Source organism: Penicillium argentinense (genome assembly GCF_028826775.1).
Source record: "Penicillium argentinense strain IBT 30761 chromosome Unknown utg000005l_segment0_segment0, whole genome shotgun sequence".
NCBI classification, from domain to species: domain Eukaryota; kingdom Fungi; phylum Ascomycota; class Eurotiomycetes; order Eurotiales; family Aspergillaceae; genus Penicillium; species Penicillium argentinense.
Genome location: NW_026622664.1, coordinates 776,847 through 796,487, shown reverse-complemented (window position 1 = coordinate 796,487; position 19,641 = coordinate 776,847). Strand labels below are relative to the sequence as shown.

Sequence of the window (19,641 nt, the reverse complement as noted above, 5' to 3'; positions counted from 1 at the left end):
TCAGCCATCATGGCACGCAATCTCCGCGCCCCAACCGCCCCTTACAGCGAGCCTCTGCTACCTCAACTCGACCTACGAAATCCCTACTACACCGACCTACACCACAACCTTCGCGCCTGGGTCCGCGAATACGTCGAAACTTCCATTGCTCCATATGCAGCAGAGTGGGAAGCTGCAGGGGAAGTCCCCGAGTCGGTCCGCCGCCGTCATTGCGAGCTGGGCTTCGGAATCGTTCACCCTCTCACAAGCAACGAGAACGCAGCTGGCTTGTCGCTGCCGGGAAATGTGCCGCCAGAGAAGTGGGACACCTGGTGCTCGCTGATCGTGTCAGATGAACTGACGCGCGTGGGCTACGTCGGCGTCATTTGGGGCCTTGGTGGCGGAAATGGGATTGGATGTCCGCCGATCGCTAAATTTGGGACTCCCGAGCAGCAGAAGCGGTGGTTGCCTGGTGTTGCGAAGGGCGATATTCGATTTTGCCTAGGAATAACCGAGCCAGATGGTATGTTCAGCTTCTTTCCAAGACCTTCGAGGCAGAATGCTAATGTTTCTTTACAGCTGGGTCCGACGTCGCGAATATCCGCACGACTGCGACGCGTGACGGCGACCACTATATTGTCAATGGCGCAAAGAAATGGATCACAAATGGTATCTGGGCTGACTACTGTACGGCAGCAGTCCGAACGGGTGGTCCTGGAAGAACTGGAATCAGTCTGCTTGTTATTCCTTTGGCTGCACCTGGAGTGGCCCTTCGAAGGATGTTTAACTCGGGCGTGAACGCGAGCGGCAAGTTTTCGCCAGCATGGCTTGCAGGATAACTATTAACTTGTGAAACAATAGGATCAACCTTTATCGAACTCGACGAGGTCCGCGTCCCTGTCGCAAACCGAATTGGAGAGGAGAACAGAGGTTTCCCTCTGATCATGTCAAGTATGTTTTGAGAATAAGTCATGCTCAAGAATACAGTCTAATTGCAATCCAGACTTCAATCCTGAACGACTAGCATTAGCGTGTGCATCCTTGCGACTTGCTCGTGTCTGTGCCGAGGATGCATTCAACTATGCAATTCAGCGAGAAACATTCGGCTCTCCTCTCATTCAGAAGGAGGCTATTCAGTCGAAGATCTTCAAGTTTGGTCTGATGATTGAGCCAGCATATGCATTCATGGAGCAACTCGTCAATATTCTCGAGCTGACCAAAGACCGGCCGGTGGACGATGTCAAGATCGGTGGTATGACAGCCTTGTTGAAGGTAATGTCTACTCGAGCACTGGAGAAAAGCGTTCGTGAGGCACAACAGATATTCGGCGGTGCTGGCTATAACAAAGCTGGCAAGGGAGCACGGGTTGAACAAATCAGCCGTGATGCTCGTGTCCATGTCGTGGGTGGGGGATCGGAAGAAATTATGCAGAAACTGGCACTCCAAGAGGAGACCAAGGCTCTGAGGACTAGAAGAAAGGCTCTCGAGAAACGGCAGTCGAAGATTTAGACCTCATGGTGCGACGTTTCTCAAAGAGCTAATAGCCACAAGTCGTTATCTCCGAGTATTCCAAAATCCGTTTGCTACAAAGATATAATTGACTACTCACTATCATCTTGTTGGTACGGACTGCAGACGTGAGTGCTGCTGGCAGGGATTCTGAGAGATTTCCAAAGTTTCCACAAAACGAGCAATGAATTCCCTAATGTTTGACTTGAATGCATTCCGCGATGGCATATCCATTTCGCATATACAATGTACTCATAGAAATTGTTGGCAGAATCATCAGCCACCGCCTTTGTCCTCTACGTCATAACAACAAATGGCACAGGACCTACCTTTTCCTGTCTCAAGCAATCCCCATCAACTTTCCAGGTACGTGGCTTTGACCATAACTAGTACAACAATGATAGACGTATTAATTCTGTCAGCGAATCTGACGCTAGCCCCCTCCTGCACAGGAGGCCCATTGGCAGCCGTGTTACGCGTGTGGGGAAAGCTCTCAACCTTCTGGTCCGCTCCAATCTCCATATCGACAGCTACTGGCTCATCGCTGTGGGGATGGAGAGCTTCGACGATGTGACCCTGATCGGTCCGGTCACTGATACCACTATTGACGAGCACCTAGCTCCTCCCAACAATGATGCAAAGACGAGAAAGCCAGGCGATGGCGAGTCAGCGGAATCGGGAACCCCCACCTCGAATCGATCGGTGACTGCAACCCGTGTCGCCCAAGCCGAATCGAAGAATGAAATAACGGCAGAGCCCTCAGTCTCGTCGGAGATCCCACCCGAGGAAGAAGACGAAGAACCCCGCGTCGCTACGTCCTTCGAGCGGGAATCGTCGCCTATTTTTGCACAGAAACATCGGTCGGGAATGTATCTGGAAGATGAAAGCATGAATCGGATGTACAAGTTTACTCTGTATGAGACGGCGACCCGTTTCTACATGGTAGGCATAAATCTCACCGACACCCGCTTCCGGATTCTTAAGATTGATCGTACATCCGAGTCCGGCGAGCTCAGCATCACTGAGGATGACATGGTTTACACTAAGAGGGAGATGAGCCAGTTGTTGGATGCAATTGATGATGGTAACAAGAGCTCGGGTGGATTGAAGCAAAAGTGTAGTGCATGGGCATTGCTTGGCTTTATTCGGTTTACAGGTGCATACTACATGCTGCTTGTCACCAAACGAAGTCAAGTCGCTATTCTGGGCGGACACAATGTTTTCCAGATCGATGAAACCGAATTGATCTCGTTGACGACCTCCGAATTATCTCGCCCGAAATCTGAAAAACAGTCCGAAGAGGATCGCTATAAGGCGATCCTCAACAACTTGGACTTGACTCGGTCGTTTTATTTTAGCTATTCATATAACATCACGCAAACCCTCCAGCATAATATCTTTCGGGAACGCAAGGACCATAGAGATGGACTGGCTCGGTCTTCTTTGGGAGATTACAACACGATGTTTGTGTGGAACAACCACCTACTTTCCCCCGCTGAAGGGGTTTTCAAGCACCCACATGAGTGGTGCATTCCCATCATCCACGGTTACGTGGACCAGTCCAAGCTGAGTGTATATGGACGATTGATTTACATCACGATCATTGCTCGACGGTCTAGATTCTTTGCGGGTGCGAGATTCCTCAAACGCGGCGCGAACGATCTGGGATTTGTTGCGAATGATGTGGAAACCGAACAGATTGTCTCTGAGCAGACAACGACACCTTTTCACTCCGCTGGCCCGTCACTCGATGCCAACCCAAACTACACCTCATATGTCCAGCACCGCGGCAGTATCCCTCTGTACTGGAGCCAAGAGAACACTGGGGTTTCGCCAAAGCCAGATATTGAACTGAATCTGGTGGACCCATTCTATTCGGCTGCAGCGCTGCACTTTGACAATCTTTTCGAGAGATATGGCGCTCCAGTCTACATTCTCAATCTTGTCAAGTCCCGTGAGCGAACACCGCGAGAGTCCAAGCTACTTAAGGAGTTCACTGATGCAGTGGAATATCTCAACCAATTCCTGCCACCAGACAAAAAGCTCATCTACAAGGCCTGGGATATGAGTCGCGCGGCAAAGAGTCGAGACCAAGATGTTATAGAGACATTGGAAGGAATAGCTGGTGACATAATACCGAAGACTGCGTTCTTCAAGAATGGGCATGACCTTGAAACCGGATTGCAAATTCAAAATGGCGTTGCGCGGACTAACTGCATAGATTGCCTGGACCGGACCAATGCTGCGCAATTTGTGATCGGCAAAAGAGCGCTAGGGCATCAGCTTCATGCCCTCGGTGTCATTGAAGAGACCACAGTTGAATACGACACAGATGCGGTCAATCTATTTACCAATATGTGGCATGACCATGGTGACACAATCGCGATCCAGTATGGAGGCTCACATTTGGTGAATACGATGGCGACATATCGAAAGATAAATCAGTGGAGCAGTCACTCACGAGACATGGTTGAGAGTTTCAAACGATATTACAACAATTCCTTCTTGGATGCCCAGCGTCAAGAGGCATACAACCTCTTCCTTGGAAACTACATCTTCACACAGGGTGCCCCCATGCTTTGGGATCTCTCTACCGATTATTACCTGCATCACACTGACCCCAGGACATATCTGGAGAAAAAGCGACCAAACTACATATCGTGGTACACGCCAGAAAACCTGAAAGATCGAGAAGTTCCTCCTCCTCCATCTCGTCCAAAGAAGCCTCTTTCACACTTCGATGACTACTGGTTGGAATACTACCGCCCATTCGCCTTGTCCACACTTTCGAAGGTGTTCTCTTCCAAGCTAAATTCCACAATCCATTACCTCCCACAGCCCCGTCCTGGACACGCACCGCCTGATTGCAGCCCATTCGTACCGCGTATCACAGCGGAACAAGTCCAGCGTGATCGTCCGCCCACACGAAGTGTAAAGATTCAGGAGCCAGCAAATAGCGGACGTGACGAGGACGCACAAACTACACCGATCTCAGAGATCACCGACATATGGAGGCAGCAGACCCCATCTTCAATGAAACGGCCTCCATCGACAGGCATAATTAAGGAGCCCGTCTTCGAGACGTCCCAAACCTCTCACATCCCGCCTATTCATCATCCGAATGCTCCGGCAGCTCCTAGCAAAGCGCAAATCGCTCAATGGACCCTCGGTCAGCTCGTCACTGACTCTTTGAACCCATCAGTCACAGGGACAGAAGCAGAAGAGTACGAGAGATACATCAATCATCCATTGAAGGTTCCTCTGGTCGCAACATCGGAAGACGAGGTGACTGCGGTTTCGCTGCGTGAACAAGGTCCAAACTCTGATCTTGTTGAGCATGTCAACAAATGCAACGTCGAGGAAGCTGCGCTAGAGACCAACGCTGAAGAAAACATGGCTGACTACGCCGAATTCCTGAGCGTTTCCGAGGAGGGTCTTACTGTTGTTGGAGAGGACTACGAAAAGAAACGATACAAACGATACCGTCAATGGTTGCGCGGAAAGAGCCTTTTTAAGCAACGTGTGGATGTCTGATTTTACTCTTCGTGATGCAAGCTTTGGACGAGCTATTTGAGATTGATACCCGGAATGTGCTATTCGATATTCATGTACTCTACAGGATTCCTTCAGCAAGAGCCTTGTCATGTGAAGAGACTCTTAAGCATGTTTGAGTAATCGCAGGAATTGTGTCTCGATTAACAATTATTACTATTCCGCTTCCATTGTAGTATTTCAGGACTTGAAGCCGTCGGCTTTGGGAAATAAAAGGCCTTCTAGCGCTGCGTCAGCTTCAACAAGCGCTAGTAATTCATCCTCAATCCCTTCCTTAGCAGCCTGCTGGTCTGGATCCGGCGTCTCCCCAACCACAGAAACCGGATTTTGCAGCGCGTGTTTCAATGCAAATACTGCACTCTGAAGCTCCCGCTTCAATCCAGATGACTTCCCCTTCTTCCGATTTTCACTCTGCGTGTCTGTAACAACGTGTAGCCAGCACGCCGCAAGACCACCCAGTAATTCACCGCGCCACTTCCATACTCGAGGATGCGCGTTCAAGATGACGGCCCTGGTGGTTGAGACGGCAGCAGAGAGAAGTGGGAGATGTGCAGTTCCAAATGGATTTGAGAGGGTGGTGTAAAGTACCGGAACAATGTCTTGCAGGTACTTTGTTGTGTGGATTTTCAGTTCAGAGCAGAAAGTTGATATCCACCCGAGAAGGAAGGTAGACAGACGTGGGTAAGGGAAAGAAGCGGAGGTAGTGGCGGAGGCTGGCGTGGAGAAGCTGATGTGGTGGAAGGAAGGAATGAGGTGCGATCGAAGAATTTTGGTAAGGTTGGTCAAATATGCTTCCCTGTTCTTTTCTAGCTGTGAGGGTTTTTGATTATTGAGCGTAGGTTGATAAGCTGCTTTCAAGAGTGCAAGGAGAGCGGGATATGCTGCTCCTAGTATTTGGATGGAGCTTTCCTCGGGGGTGATGCTTGGTAGCGAGAGAAGACAGGCCGTGACAGCTTCCTGGAAGACAGACACGAGGTTGGTTCGGAGAAGAATATCAGAGCCACTTTCTTGAATGGGTTTTAGGAGCTTGACGAGGAGGTGGCAACCTTTGGCCTTGAACGTGATGCTGCTATCATCTATCAAAGAGAGAATTGCTGGCACCAGGAGTGGAAAATGTGCTTCGAGGTGGGCTTTGTCTGTGGGCTTGGGGTTGTCAGTTCAATAAGTTTAAGGTCGATACCGCGTTGGAAGTACCTGATATTGAGAGATAGCCCATGATAGCACAGATGTAGCATAGATATCGGTGTTCTTCCATGGCTTGGTCGAGTCATCAATCTTGCTTCCGTCGAAGGGAGCGGATGGCATAGGATGCAGGTTCTTGCGTCCCTCACTTGTGATGGCAGGGTTTCTGGTCTTGGTAAAAAGAGGTCTAATTTCCTCTCTGAGAACTCTTTCAATTATGGGCCAGATACCGGATTGGCATGAAACATTAATATGCGTTTCAGCAGAGTCCATGCTGGTTTGGGTGATCCATGGGTCCTCCTTGGAAGTGAAGCTGGCCATGGTTGCAATGACGCCGGGAGATTTGATGATTGAGCGGTCTTGGAGGCCATTCACTGGTTTTGCGCCCAGAATTAAAATGAGTTCCACCGCAATCTCTGATTTCAGGCGGCTTTCTTCTTGGGCAATTTTCTGATCTGTAGCTTTTTCATTAGCCGCGATCTTTGATCACGATCGGGGCTATCCTACCTTCGGCTATCTCGGCATGGTCATCAAAATCGACTGCAAATTCAGATGAAGGGCGAGCATGGTGACTGGCCCACTGGAGCAAGTTGCTCAAAGCAGTGGCATCCGCCATGTTTAATGGCGCTGGTCCACCATCATCCGACAGCATTGTATCGTAGCCGAGATCGACGAAAGACAATGCAGCATAGAGGCTCTCGCAGATCTACCATTAGGATACTTAGTAACATTCAATTATTCCCAGAAAATGGTCTGCGTACATTCAATCGGGTGGAATTATCATGAGTTGAGACATCTTCCCACAGCTGCGCCAAGCTCAGCCGAGCAGACAGGGCCGATTCTAAAACGGTGGGTCGATTCCAGGGGCTTCTCTGAAGGACCTCGCGGGCCTCTTTTCGAATGCGGTCCATCGTGGATGGGGATATGTAGTCCTGTAGAGTACTGGGTGGCTAAGGGAAAAAACAAGAGGTGAAGAAATAGAATTTGGCGCCCCGCCTTCAGAGCCCCAACTCGCCGCGGCGCCCGCAAATCGCGGCCAGCGCCTCCGCCTTCTCGCCCTGCGGGTGCAACAACTGCCATTCCATCGCCATCGCCGTCGCCCGGCTCATCCAGGGTCCCTTCTTGGCGCCCAACGCCTCAATGATCTCGGCACCGTTGACGAGTGGCTTGAGCTCGCAAACTTCGTCCAGGTTATTATCTACGACGTACGCAAGAAATTGGTTATACTCTTTGACCACTGCCGACAGAGGTTAGTTCACTAGCGCACGCAGATCGATCGGTTTGGACAATTCATACCCTCAGTAAAGTTACGTCCCTGCATTACTTCTTGAAGAATGGCCAAGATCATACACAGTCTCCAATCTCTGCCCCAGGATCGAATGCGCAGCCCAACCTGCTGCCGGATCTCTGCCGGGGTCCCATGGATCGCGTTGCCGGCTAAAGAAGCCTTGCACCGAGTAATATCCTCGTAATTCAATGTCGCATCGCGAAGTATGTTCAGGGTTTTGTTGTCGCAACGGAGGCTTTCGCGACCAACCTCGACTGGACGTGTAGGAACAGGCTTTGAATTAGAGCTCTTGACGACTCGCGCAGGGATCGATGTCCATGGAGCAAAGGCAGCGATTATCCAGGAATAGTAGGTGCTAGATTCGTCAAGCACAAGAGCTTTGCGAAGACGTTCGATCTCAGCCTGAAGATCCCCCGACTCGGGATGTAATAGTCGCTGGAGTGCGTTGTATGCCAATGGCCAGGTGGTTGTGCTGGCCATTATATCATCCTGGTGGTTTGCGAAAATGGTAGAGTAAAGCCCGATTCGATCAATAAACTGCAAAGCTTGGAGAGGGTGGGGGCCTGTGTAATTGGGATTGCGTTAGAAACTGCCCTCTTGCAATGGCATAGACCTACTTACCGCGCAGCATCTTGTCGAGCTCAGTAAAGACGCGCTCCTTGCTGATTTTAAGCTTCAAGGCGGCACTGATGTCCTCATTCCGCATGGCCATTTCAGCCTCCTCGTCGATTTGATATTCCAAGCGGCTAGCGAACCGAATCAGTCGAAGCACACGGAGCGGATCATCCTTGAAAGTCTGATAGGGCTCCATTGGAGTGCGAATGATCTTTTTCTTCATGTCATTCAGCCCTTGCTCTGTCAGATCTTCTAGTCGTGCCTCGTTGAGATTGTAGAAAAGCGCATTGATTGTCGCATCTCGGCGTAATGCATCTTCGACCGCCGTCCCAAATTCCATTTGGGGATTTCGACTATCCTCTGTGTATGTCTCCTTACGCAAATTGACCAGATCAATATCGAGTCCGAAAATTTTGGTTGTGACAGTCTCCAGGTGCTTGGACTTTTCGGGATTGGCATCGATTTTGTGGAGGCTGACAATTGCATCATTCATTTCGCCGCTGGGTAGTGCCCTCTTGTATTTTTCGAGGTTCTCGGGGATGTCAAGGTAGTCCTTCAAAGCCAAGCCGAACTGATAACCCGTCATACTGCTGATCCCCACGTCGATGTCGTGACTGTCCACTCCAAGCAGCTTGTCCCGAACCCAGCCGCCCGTGAAGCGCAACACCGTCTCGGGATGCTTGGTCACATCGCTCCCTTCTTCGGTTATTCCATTCTCTTGAATGTGCCGTGCGACGTCGAGGAGGAGGGTTCGTAGTGCGCTTTCAATTGGCGTGAGCTGAATGGCGGGGTGGGTTTGCGCCATGTCGTGCAGGTCACCCCGCGTGGGTGTAGTGATTCGTCGCTTTTTGCTCGCTCGATCAGGAGAATGCGAATTACCTTCGCGAACGCGCATGAGAGAGTGAAAGCTAGGTGTGAGGGGGGTTCGGAGCGGGGATTTGGAGAAGCTGCGCAGGCGTGTTGAAAGAGCTGTTCTCGCGCAAGGGCGGAGTGGGGAGTGGACAGAGGACAGGCGATAGGCCACGAGCAAAGAGTTCAACGAGCGCAGTCTGGTCATTGACTATGGCCCTCGAAGACCGTGGGCAAGAGGTCAGTGGCTCAAAGCGAACAAAAAAAAAGCGACTCACTCAGTGCTGATCGATAAGCTGCGGCTCTCACGTGGTTGCATCACGCGCAATCTCCCCGAATGCGTGAGGCGCCTCGGACGATCTACACATCCTACTATCTCTGGCTTCAGGTTGCATTCAGCACTCTGCTGCCCAATGCCCATCGGCTACTTCCTTGACTTGCTTGACGGCCGCAGCGCGCCACTACCCCGGTCGCAACCACATCTTCCCGGCCCGCATCCGCAACTTGGCTTTCTTCCCGCCACAACACCATCTGATCAGAGCCCGACCTTGTTACCCAGCCCTCTTCCGCACAGCCGCAGTCACCATTCTTCGGTCTTGCAGTCCATGGGGCCTGCCGATTCCTGAAACTAGCTTTAGGTTCACGAAAAGCAGTCGGTGTCCATGACATCGCCCGGAGATGGTACTCCGGTGAAACCTCCGCCGTCCTTCTCGCCCGGCGTTGCGCGAAACGCGTCCAAGTCAAGGTACCCGGATGAGCACGACGCCACGGTTTCCCTGGATGCTGAGCTGGCAGAGACTCGCACAGGGTCGTCTCCAACCTCGTCACTGCCAGCTACGACTGCCGAATTGGCCATTCGATCAGCGTCACCGCAATCCCGCTCTGGCCGATCGTCCACCCCGCAATTAGCTCGATCGTCTATCGGCTCACCTCTTGATGGGCGCTTTGATGGCTCAGAAGATATCCGGTCACTGATTATTCGAGCTTTCTCGCCTACTGTCGCCGTCCATGCCTCCGAGGATACCGATGAGCTGGTGAGGAATAAGGGGTTCAAGGGAGGTTTCTCGGAATTGATACGACCATTTGGGGAGACGGTCCCAGGGAAGGTTGTCATTCGGGATAGCATTGGGTCAAGTCGTGCTTGGGAAGACTATGGCGTGCGTTTTGTGAATCTTAAAGGGTTCGGCGAAGCCCACGCCGGACGAGATCCTGGTAGGGATTCGTCACTCGCACAAATGGAGGAAGTTCTGGAGAAACAGTTAGATTCTGGAGAAAATTCGCTTGGAGGCCCAATTTCTTCCAAAGATGTCTTGGGGCTCCCGGCAACAACGCCACTATGCAAGTTATTCCTGCGTCAGCTTCTGTCGACCACGCCTGCCGCACCCCACGAAACATTCGGCCATCCCGTCGCCAGTGTAATCTCCATTAGCTCTCGCAATACCGCACCTTTGGAGACTCTTCGGCAGCTTTATGCCGAGAGCAGTACAGGTGACAGACGGCTACCTGACTGGGTCCAACAAGAGTATCTCCGGTACTATGTTTTGGTCCACGACGAGGAGCGAGATGATATCGCTGAGTCTACCAGACTTTACGATCAGATGAAGCGCCATTTCGGGCTCCATTGCCATCTATTAAGACTCCGGAGCAGTCAATGTGTGGTGACCGATGATGATAGTACGCAAGTACCCTCGTGTGAATGGTTATCACCCCGAGAGCACTTGTCGGGAGTAGGAGAAGCCCGTAAGTCTCCGTGCCTTTTATACTGTCTTTTGTGGGTTTATACTAATGCTCTACCTAGAAACACTTGTGGATTTAGGAACCGATGGCACCCCCTATCTCTTCGACTCCGACGTCACTGCAATCAAATCTTTCATCCGGGAGTTGATCGTGCAGTCAGTAATACCCTTCATGGAAAACCGAGTGGCTGTGTGGAATGACCAAGTTGCATCTCGACGGCGCGGTATCAGTGGCCGTTTCATGTCCATGTCACGACGATGGGCTGGCTTCGGTTCTAGTTCACGGTCAGGCATTGGGTCTTCGGGTGGCAACAGTGGAAATTATGATTCCACGCAGAATTTCTATTCACCAGACTCCCCGGAGGCCATCTTGCGGAAGATGGCTGATTTCGCTTTTATGCTCCGCGACTGGAAGCTTGCTGCGTCAACCTACGACATGATTCGCTCGGATTTTGGCAATGACAAAGCGTGGAAGTATCATGCCGGTGCTCATGAGATGTGTGCGGTGAGCATGCTCTTGAATCCACTCGCCATGTCCGCAAAGATCAAGCTGGAGAGCGTTGATCAAATGTTTGAGACTGCTTGCTACTCGTATCTCACACGTTGCTCTGATGCGCCACACGCCCTCCGGTCCCTTACTTTGGCTGTCGAGCTTCTGAAATCCCGGGGCGGATCTGCTACCGAAAGTGCCGCCAGGTGGGCCATGCGGGTCATGGACTTTGGCTTGGTTGAGTCAATCGGTCAGATACTTTTCATGGAGCGGGTAGCCGCATGCTACGCTTCCAAGACACCAGCAACCGGAGCGAAATGGGGTGCTCGTCGACGCAAGGCCGGCATGTGGAGTATTCTGGCCGCCGATCAGTGGCTCAAGGCAGGGAAGCCGTCTCTTGCTTCATCCTGTCTTGAAGAAGCCGAACGTCTGTATGCCGTTGTTCTGGAGGCCGATGGCGTTTTTCCGATGCCAGAGATGCAAGCGTTTGTCGATAACCTACGACATGCCGTGAAGGTAGAGTATCTCGAGGCGCGAGGATTCGATGCTCCGGATAAAACTCCGACCGAAGAAGATCCCATCGGCACTGAAGAAACTAGCGAGAAGCTTGACAAGCGCAGCCATCGTCGCTCGTTGATCGGGCTTCCGGCGACACTAGACGCAGGAAATCTCAACATGTCTCCGGGAGCCAGGAACCCTGAGGACCCGCCGAATGATGACTTTGAACGAGCTTGAGTATGAACTTAATATCTCATCATAGCATATATGAATAGACTACATATTTATTTGCTGCTTTATCACATTGGCAGACTGAGTTTCCAATTGGATTCTGGTTCTTGTCAAGTAGAACAACTCGAAACTCTTATGAATCATTGTCTTTCAGGCCACAAGGGAGTCATTCTGTCGTGCTTTCCTTTTCCGGTCTGAGTCTTCAATTGAAGAACTCAGGGGGTACAATAGTCTGCACTAGCCTCATTTTCACCGTAATTGTGAACAAAGATTGTTATTGCATCGATCCCGAGCCAACTTAATATCAGATCTATCTGAGGTTGGTCACATGGCCTTATCGATAAAAGCTGTGGAGCTCTCGCAATCCCACCGCAACAGGCCCATTTGGAGTCGTTGTTGACAGCGACTTCCGCACCGCAACACCCGAAACTGAGCGCACGCGCCCCTCTTCCTTCTACAGCACACGACAGCTGGTATTTCTACCTAGTGGCACTGCTTCGGACTCCTCATTAGCTGGCAGCCGGCCACCACTGTACATAGACCGCCAACATGAGCGAGCTGCTCGACTACATCCTTCGGCACGAGGATGCGTTCAGAAGGTACTCAACACAACTAAACCCTGAAAATTAGCTCAAGATGAGCCTTTGGAAATGCTGCATCGAGCTAACCGGTCCGCATCGACCGCGTAGAAACCGCCTGCCGTCCCTCTACTCCGATTTCGCCCTCCAGAAGAAAACCAACCCCGATGGGTATGCCATCAATGTCGCCGCCTGGGAACAAGCACTGAACCGCGCTGCAAAGCGTGGATACACTTCTTCGCGGGGTGTGCGCGTACGCTCCGGGTCAGCATCGTCACAGAATATCGGTAGACCGAGTCGCAAGAAGACGGATCATCTCATTCTTCGGACGGATGAGTCACTATTACGAGATCTCGAACTTCCAGAATTGGGGAGGCCAGTTGCGCTTGGAGCTGTCTTTGTATGTCACCAAGTGAACGCCTTGAGCTGTGAATGATCAAGGAAATATACTGATATGGATATTCGCAGAACGAGGCAATGAAGAAGCGAACCATGGTGCCCTTGCCGATGTACAAGACCGACGCAGGGTTCCTGAAGAAGACCCAGTGGGAAATAATTGACCCCGGGGCTTTGAACCCTTGGAATGTTATGAGCTGGGGTCTGCGCCAGTTAAAGGGCATTGTGGTGGGTTCAGATGAATCGGCACCCAAGTTGCAGGTCCAAGAGTTGGTCTTGGTGGAAAACTTACAGGTATGATGCGTTTTTACCGTGATCAACAATTCCATGGGATAGCTATGCTGATTAACTCGTTTCGTCCGGCAGGAAGCAGCAGACTTGGTTGTCAAAAGGGCCGTTGGCCACAAGCCATCAAAACTTGACCTTATATTTTCGAAAGAAAGCTTTGTCGAACATTTCGCCGACGTGCTACATGACATTACAGAACTCTCAGATTTAGACTTTGATGTTCTTTTGACTTATTTGTCTCGCGATACTGGCAAGATCGCATATGATGGGAAGGTACGTGGTGACTATATACACAACGCTTCTATAAAGAGATGACTCACCGGGCACACAGACTATCAAATTCAAGTCTGCAGATGACTCGTCATATATCACGCAACAAGATACGACTATTGCTTCTATCAAGACCCTCGTCTCGACAATGACAAAGCAGATCGAGGGCCTGGAACAAAAGATCGCAGAATTGACAGCATCTGCGAAAACGGCGCTGGCCAACAAAAACCGCATTTCAGCACTTGGGGCAGTGCGTTCCAAGAAACTCGTTGAGCATAATCTGCAACAACGTCTAAATGCCCTTGCGCAACTCGAGGAGGTCTATTCCAAAATCGAGCAAGCCGCTGGACAGGTCGAAATCGTGCAAGTCATGGAAGCGAGCACTGGTGTCCTTCGTGGCCTGCATGCCCAAATTGGAGGTGCAGAGAGAGTGGAAGATGTGGTCGAGGAATTGCGTGAGGAGATGAGTAAGGTGGACGAGGTTGGCAGTATCATGAATGAGACTGCGCCCGTAATCGATGAAGGTGAAATCGATGACGAGCTCGAGGCACTAGAGGAGAGTGGACGAAGGGTGAAGGAGGAAGAACAAGCGGAAGAGACACGGCAGAGACTGGCCGAGCTGGATAGCTTGAAACAGGCATCGGCCGAAGCAGCTCGTCAAGCAAAAGGAGACAAAGACGCCGAGGCTCTGTTGACTGGCAGACTGTCAAATCTATCGGTGGAAGACCGCCCAATGGAAGCCAAGTAGTAGCCCCATCGAGGGATGAGTCTTCATTGTGGCCTACCGCATCACACAATGCTCACTCGTTAGCTCGACGGATCAAGCGAGTCGTGGGATCCAACGTTCTGATTGGTCTCTACTGATATACCATTTCCCAACCGAGGGTCCCCAGGAGCAGCAGGACGTATCGCTGGTTCACTCTCAGACGACCTAGAAGCTTCGGGGATCGTTGATCGCACCTGGGCTTCGCTTCGTTTCCGAGCATTCGCAATCAGACGCTTGAAATCATCGCCGTGACTTGCCGACCACCCAGCAGCATCGAAGTCCTTGCGCATCACATTATTGTTGGTTGATGTGAAAGGCGACGGCCCTGCATTACCCCCTTGTGTTCGTTCCCATACGTCAAGTTCCTGCAGTAGGCCTCTTTTGGTTTTCGGGATTTTTGAATCACAGTTGGCATTCCATAAATTCATCCACTCGGTGTGCCGCCGTTGCAAGAGTGGCCTGGGGCCCCAATCCGGGATTCCCAGCTCCCGCAGTTTCTTCCGTAGTAGGTTGTCTTTCAATAAAGAGTAGTTGATAGCAGGTATCCTGTCCAGTGTTTTTCCGGGCGATTTTTCGACAGGCCTTGTCCGCGACTGTAGGGATCTATGCGTGCCGTTCTATATTAGATTCAATGACCTAGGCTGATGTGACTGGTCTTAACATCTTTACTTACCCGAAAGCCGGGGCCCTAGGCGGCGTCGTCTCCATTTTCCCTTGACAGTTGTCCAAGTGGGCAAAAACTGCGTGCGCCTTCATTTTGCGCTCGCAAATGGGGCACGCGACCATTCCGTCTTCTGTGAAGGTATAAGATTGGTCCGCAGCCCATGTGGGCGAAATCGAATATACTGACCGGGAATGTACTCCTCTTCCTCATCCTGACTGTCATCTATCACCTCGACCGCCTCCTCTTCCTTCGGCTGTGGCTTTGACGCGTTTCCCGCCACTCGTTGCGACCTGGTCCGCACATGTTGCGGGCTGGCTTGAACCACCGCGACTTGCTCTGTTGAGCTCATTTTCTCCACTTTCCTTTTTTTGGGCGAAGGCTCATGGTTATCTCCTTCTTTGAGGCGCGTGGCCTCCTTTCTCGCGAGGTCGAGAACGCTTGGTCGCGCATTCTGAAAGGTCTCGAGGAATTCCTGGACAGCCCAGTTGCGACGGAGTTTCAGTTCCTGATCAGCCGAACGACACACAGGACACTTCCCCTCGGTACTGAGGCATCTCCGAATACAAAGAGAGCAGAATGTATGCGAGCAGGAGGTAATGACAGGGTTGTCAAAAAAGTCCTTGCAGACTTGACATCGTAGCGATGATTCGAGAGGCGCTAGGAGTGAAAGTGGCGTATCTAGCCAGTCTGTGGAGTCCGGGACATCAAATGACGGCTCCATCGGGTCGATATTGGGGGTCAGGTCGCAAATAGGAACCCCCTTGTAGCGGACTGCGCAGGATCGCGGCGTCGCGAAAGGAAGTCGGCGCAGGCGTAGGTGGAGTGAGCGCCAAGACCGGCTGACTGATACGCGTTAAGTGGTTGCGGCACGCGTCAAGCAACTTGCGAGCATCCGAGCTTCAGAGCTTCAAAGCACCATGGACCCCAAGATGTATCTCGCCGAGAACGTGCTCAATGAGCGGCGCACGGTATGAATGCTCTCTTTACGAGTGTAGAAGTCTCCTACTCATCACTTCCAGGTCACTTACCGGTCTTTGAGCCGCGCGTTGAAGGTTCATGCCAGTCGGGCCAAACAGTAAGGCCTGTGTTTCTTGGAGAAAGAAAACTTCGACTCATGCCTGTTATTTAGGATTCTCTTTGAATTTCATCGCAGCGAAAATGCCAAGAGGCCTCAAAGCGTCCACGCAACATACGTCATTTCCGGATTCCAAAAGCCGCCAGAGTCCCCCCGCGACAAATGGCCATGCGAAGGACGAAGATGAGGTTATGCAAAGCAGTCCTTACCTTCCAAGCTCAATGCCGAATCCCGATTCTTCCCCCGACTCGTCGCGTGTTTCATCGATCATAATTGCCCGGGAGGAGGATTTGGAAGGTAGGCTCTTTCCCCGCAACCTCCACTGCGGTAACCTTTTATTGACACCGGGGCACAATATACAGATGCGAAATCAACTTTTCAATCCATATCGACAATTCAAATCTACAGTCTCCAGCCTGATGTTCTTCAAGACCTCAATACTTTGACAGATGTTTGCCGGGAAGTTGCGACAGCTCACGCGCAGGATGATCCCTTGGAGTGTGGCGCGCAATGGGGAATGATCCAAAACCGCAAAGTCAAGGTCAGTCTCAACTTCATTAATGAAGCCCCTGACGCTAACAAATATTGTTACAGCGACGAACTGGAGCGCGCCCCCTCCTGCGGCGCCGAAGCCCAAGTCCGAAGCGTCGGTACCAGCTAAGCGGCCCCTGCAGAAAGAAGAGGCTCCAGCAAAGCCTACTCCGAAGACAGAGGAGCAGCGCCAGCCAACGTCCGGCAGCGAGTCTCAGTCTTCAGCTAAACCTGCCACGAAGGCACCGGCTCCCAAGCGAGAGAAGAGTAACCTTTTCAATTCGTTCGCGAAGGCCAAGCCTAAGCAAAAAACGGCAACTCCGACTGAATCGGTTCGTGTCACCCACGCTGTGTATCTTGTAAAATTCTTTTGACTAACTTTAAGTATAGACAAGCCAGGATGGTCAGTCTACTAGGTCCGAAACATCGTACAATAGCTTACATATCGCAGTTGTCCTGGACGATGCTTCGGAAGATGAGCAGGAGGAACTATTCCCAGATTTCAAAGACAAATCCGGAGACAAAGCAGCATCTGCCAATCGCGAGAGCAAGAAAGAACGGGAAGAGAAGCTCAAACAAATGATGGAGGATGAGGATGCAGACGGTATGATCCCCAGTTCCCGGAGACTAAGCGAGTGGATTCCTTATGCAAGCACAGACGAGGAAATGCCCGATGCCGACGATGAGCCTCAGCGCGAGCCTACGCCAGTCGAGCCATCGCCGCCTTCAAAGCCCATTGAGCTCAAGGAGGAAGCTACATCGCAAGGCGGACGCCGCAGAGGCAAACGTCAAGTCATGAAAAAGCGGACGGTCAAGGATGAAGAGGGGTACCTTGGTGAGTACCAGCGTACCTAGAGCCCCTTCAGGTTCATCATTCTAATCTTTATGCGCAGTGACCCGCGAGGAGCCGACATGGGAGTCTTTCTCCGAAGATGAGCCGGCGCCGGTTAAGAAGAAAACGGCCGGCAACGTGCCCAAGGGCAAGGGAGCCAAGCCAGGACAAGGAAACATCATGTCGTTCTTCGGCAAAAAGTGAGCGCACCGGAGTATAGGGAGTTTAGTCATGAATGGAAGTTTGCATTGCGATATCCCAGCGTAGCGAGGGCTGAAGTAGACCGATGTGGCCCGATGTAAACCCGCCGATCTCTTCTCCGCATTGTGTGGAGACGGTGCAACATCCCCGTGGGCGATGTCACCTTGCGCCCACTATTTCCCCAATCTAATCAAATCCACGTTGCAGGATCGAGCACACAGCTGTTTACCAGGTACAAAGCCTACTAATGCTAGCACGGTAATCGGCAATCAGCCCAGATTGTCACGGTGGAATGCGTGACCCTGCACGGTTAGGATCGACATCCGCGATGCCTCCTCCCCTCTTATTTACCCCGGACCCGCCGCGCCAGGCTTTCTTCACTCAACTTGCTTGCCATGACCTTCTCGACACTGCTTGTCGGTGCGCTTCTGGCATCTCAGGCCAGCGCGGTTTCTGGGCGTGACAGCTCTGCGCTCGCGAAGCGTGCCTGCCCTGACTACACCTCGTACGCCGCGAAGCCGCAGTATGTGCCCTTCCCAAACCTGGATGCTTGATTTGAGACTAATGCCTTCCAGCGGCCCCTACAGCGAGGGACCTTTGAAGCTCCCCTTCCAGCGCCCCGCCGAAGCATGCCGTACATTCAGCTCCTCGGCCGTGGAGAAGGTCATTGACGATATGACATCGCGTCTGGTCGACAAGGACCTCGCACAGCTCTTCCGCAACGCCTTCCCCAATACCCTGGACACTACAATCAAGTGGCATGTGAATGGCTCCAGTCCGACATCTTCTAAGCGAAATGTCAGGCGCGATGGATCCGATTGGAGCGGCGCGCAGACCTTCATCGTGACGGGAGATATCAATGCAGAGTGGCTGCGTGACTCGACCAACCAACTCACCAACTACCATAAATTGACGGGCCAGGACAAGAACTTGTATACGCTCATTCTCGGAGCAATCAATACCCAGGCCGAGTTTGTCATTCAATCGCCCTACTGCAACGCTTTCCAGCCACCTTCCATTAGCGGCGTGAAACCCGAGAACAACACCCAGCAGGACATTGTTCGCCCCCCATATTCTAGGTCCTTTGTCTATGAGTGCAAATACGAACTCGACTCGCTAGCACACTTCCTGATGTTGGGTACTGAGTTCCACGAGAACACTGGGTCAACCGAGTTTCTGACAGACCGCTGGTTCATGGCGTTGAATACTGTTCTCCGAGTCATTGACGCGGAGTCTCTGCCCACGTTCAATTCTGAGAACCAGTTTGTCACCAACCAGTATACCTTCCAGCGCAAAACGAATATCGGCACTGAGACTCTCAACCTGCAGGGTGTTGGCAACCCGCTCAACAGCGAAACTGGCCTCATTCGCAGTGCTTTTCGCCCTAGCGACGATGCGACCATTTTGGGATTCTTCATCCCACCCAACGCTATGATGGCTGTCCAGCTCCAGAAAATTGCCAAGGTTGTCAAGAAGGCTGGTGGCCATGACGATCTTGCCGTTAAGCTGGAGCAGCGCGGCAAGAAGCTTGCTGCGGCTGTCCGTGAGCACGGTATCGTTAACCACGCCAAGTACGGCGATGTCTACGCCTTCGAGGTGGACGGTTACGGGTCGCGTATCCTAATGGATGATGCCAACATTCCCTCTCTTCTGTCTCTTCCTTACTTGGGATTCCTCGACAAGAGTGACGAGGTGTATCAGAATACCCGCAAGATGATCACAGACAAGGCCGGTAACCCCTACTACCTGGAGGGACCTGAATTCCACGGTATCGGTGGTCCTCACAGTAAGTCGCACACAGTCTATATTCCTGAGTAACTCACTAATTCCTCTCATTCCAGTCGGTCTTGAGAACGCCTGGCCAATGTCTCTACTCATGCAGGCCCAGACTTCCGACAATGATACCGAGATCATGAAGTCCATCAACTTGGTTCGTGATTCGAGTCTACTCGGCCTGGTGCATGAGTCCATCGACGTCACCAACATCACGGCCTATACCCGCCCTTGGTTTTCCTGGGCGAACTCGGTCTTCTCGCAGACCCTTTTGAAGGTTGCGGCTGAGAGACCGCATCTGATCTTCGGAGAGGGAGCCGAGCCATATAATATTTAGT

At 51.8% G+C, this 19,641-nt stretch overlaps 8 protein-coding genes across 8 annotated transcripts; 5 read left to right on the top strand and 3 right to left on the bottom strand.

Moving 5' to 3' along the window:
• Positions 1-9: 9 nt before the first annotated feature.
• Positions 10-1,488, top strand: N7532_005099 (acyl-CoA dehydrogenase family protein; the record flags this gene model as incomplete). The annotated part of the gene is made up of 4 exons (XM_056617593.1): positions 10-502; positions 559-786; positions 841-930; positions 983-1,488. 4 exons carry the CDS (start codon positions 10-12, stop codon positions 1,486-1,488), a joined length of 1,317 nt encoding a protein of 438 aa, XP_056473752.1.
• Positions 1,489-2,040: 552 nt separating this feature from the next.
• Positions 2,041-5,022, top strand: N7532_005098 (phosphatidylinositol-3,5-bisphosphate 5-phosphatase; the record flags this gene model as incomplete). Its single annotated transcript, XM_056617592.1, has 1 exon — positions 2,041-5,022. The coding sequence occupies one exon, from the start codon at positions 2,041-2,043 to the stop codon at positions 5,020-5,022; it is 2,982 nt and encodes a 993-aa protein (XP_056473751.1).
• A 198-nt stretch (positions 5,023-5,220) lies between these two features.
• On the bottom strand, positions 5,221-7,133 carry N7532_005097 (Tti2 family protein; the record flags this gene model as incomplete). The annotated part of the gene is made up of 4 exons (XM_056617591.1): positions 5,221-6,183; positions 6,235-6,677; positions 6,730-6,928; positions 6,984-7,133. 4 exons carry the CDS (start codon positions 7,131-7,133, stop codon positions 5,221-5,223), a joined length of 1,755 nt encoding a protein of 584 aa, XP_056473750.1.
• An 87-nt stretch (positions 7,134-7,220) lies between these two features.
• Positions 7,221-9,182, bottom strand: N7532_005096 (tRNA adenylyltransferase; the record flags this gene model as incomplete). The annotated part of the gene is made up of 3 exons (XM_056617590.1): positions 7,221-7,459; positions 7,519-8,073; positions 8,132-9,182. 3 exons carry the CDS (start codon positions 9,180-9,182, stop codon positions 7,221-7,223), a joined length of 1,845 nt encoding a protein of 614 aa, XP_056473749.1.
• Positions 9,183-9,636: 454 nt separating this feature from the next.
• Positions 9,637-11,935, top strand: N7532_005095 (TRAPP III-specific subunit 85 family protein; the record flags this gene model as incomplete). The annotated part of the gene is made up of 2 exons (XM_056617589.1): positions 9,637-10,714; positions 10,773-11,935. 2 exons carry the CDS (start codon positions 9,637-9,639, stop codon positions 11,933-11,935), a joined length of 2,241 nt encoding a protein of 746 aa, XP_056473748.1.
• Positions 11,936-12,478: 543 nt separating this feature from the next.
• Positions 12,479-14,209, top strand: N7532_005094 (putative vacuolar sorting protein SNF7 family protein; the record flags this gene model as incomplete). The annotated part of the gene is made up of 5 exons (XM_056617588.1): positions 12,479-12,528; positions 12,619-12,907; positions 12,976-13,197; positions 13,270-13,464; positions 13,523-14,209. 5 exons carry the CDS (start codon positions 12,479-12,481, stop codon positions 14,207-14,209), a joined length of 1,443 nt encoding a protein of 480 aa, XP_056473747.1.
• Positions 14,210-14,268: 59 nt separating this feature from the next.
• On the bottom strand, positions 14,269-15,612 carry rad18 (E3 ubiquitin-protein ligase RAD18; the record flags this gene model as incomplete). Its single annotated transcript, XM_056617587.1, has 3 exons — positions 14,269-14,830; positions 14,901-15,021; positions 15,078-15,612. 3 exons carry the CDS (start codon positions 15,610-15,612, stop codon positions 14,269-14,271), a joined length of 1,218 nt encoding a protein of 405 aa, XP_056473746.1.
• A 196-nt stretch (positions 15,613-15,808) lies between these two features.
• N7532_005092 (Six-hairpin glycosidase) lies at positions 15,809-19,640 on the top strand (the record flags this gene model as incomplete). Its single annotated transcript, XM_056617586.1, has 10 exons — positions 15,809-15,859; positions 15,911-15,921; positions 15,968-16,263; positions 16,329-16,507; positions 16,599-16,856; positions 16,897-17,332; positions 17,391-17,529; positions 17,976-18,053; positions 18,106-19,316; positions 19,372-19,640. 10 exons carry the CDS (start codon positions 15,809-15,811, stop codon positions 19,638-19,640), a joined length of 2,928 nt encoding a protein of 975 aa, XP_056473745.1.
• Position 19,641: the final 1 nt, after the last annotated feature.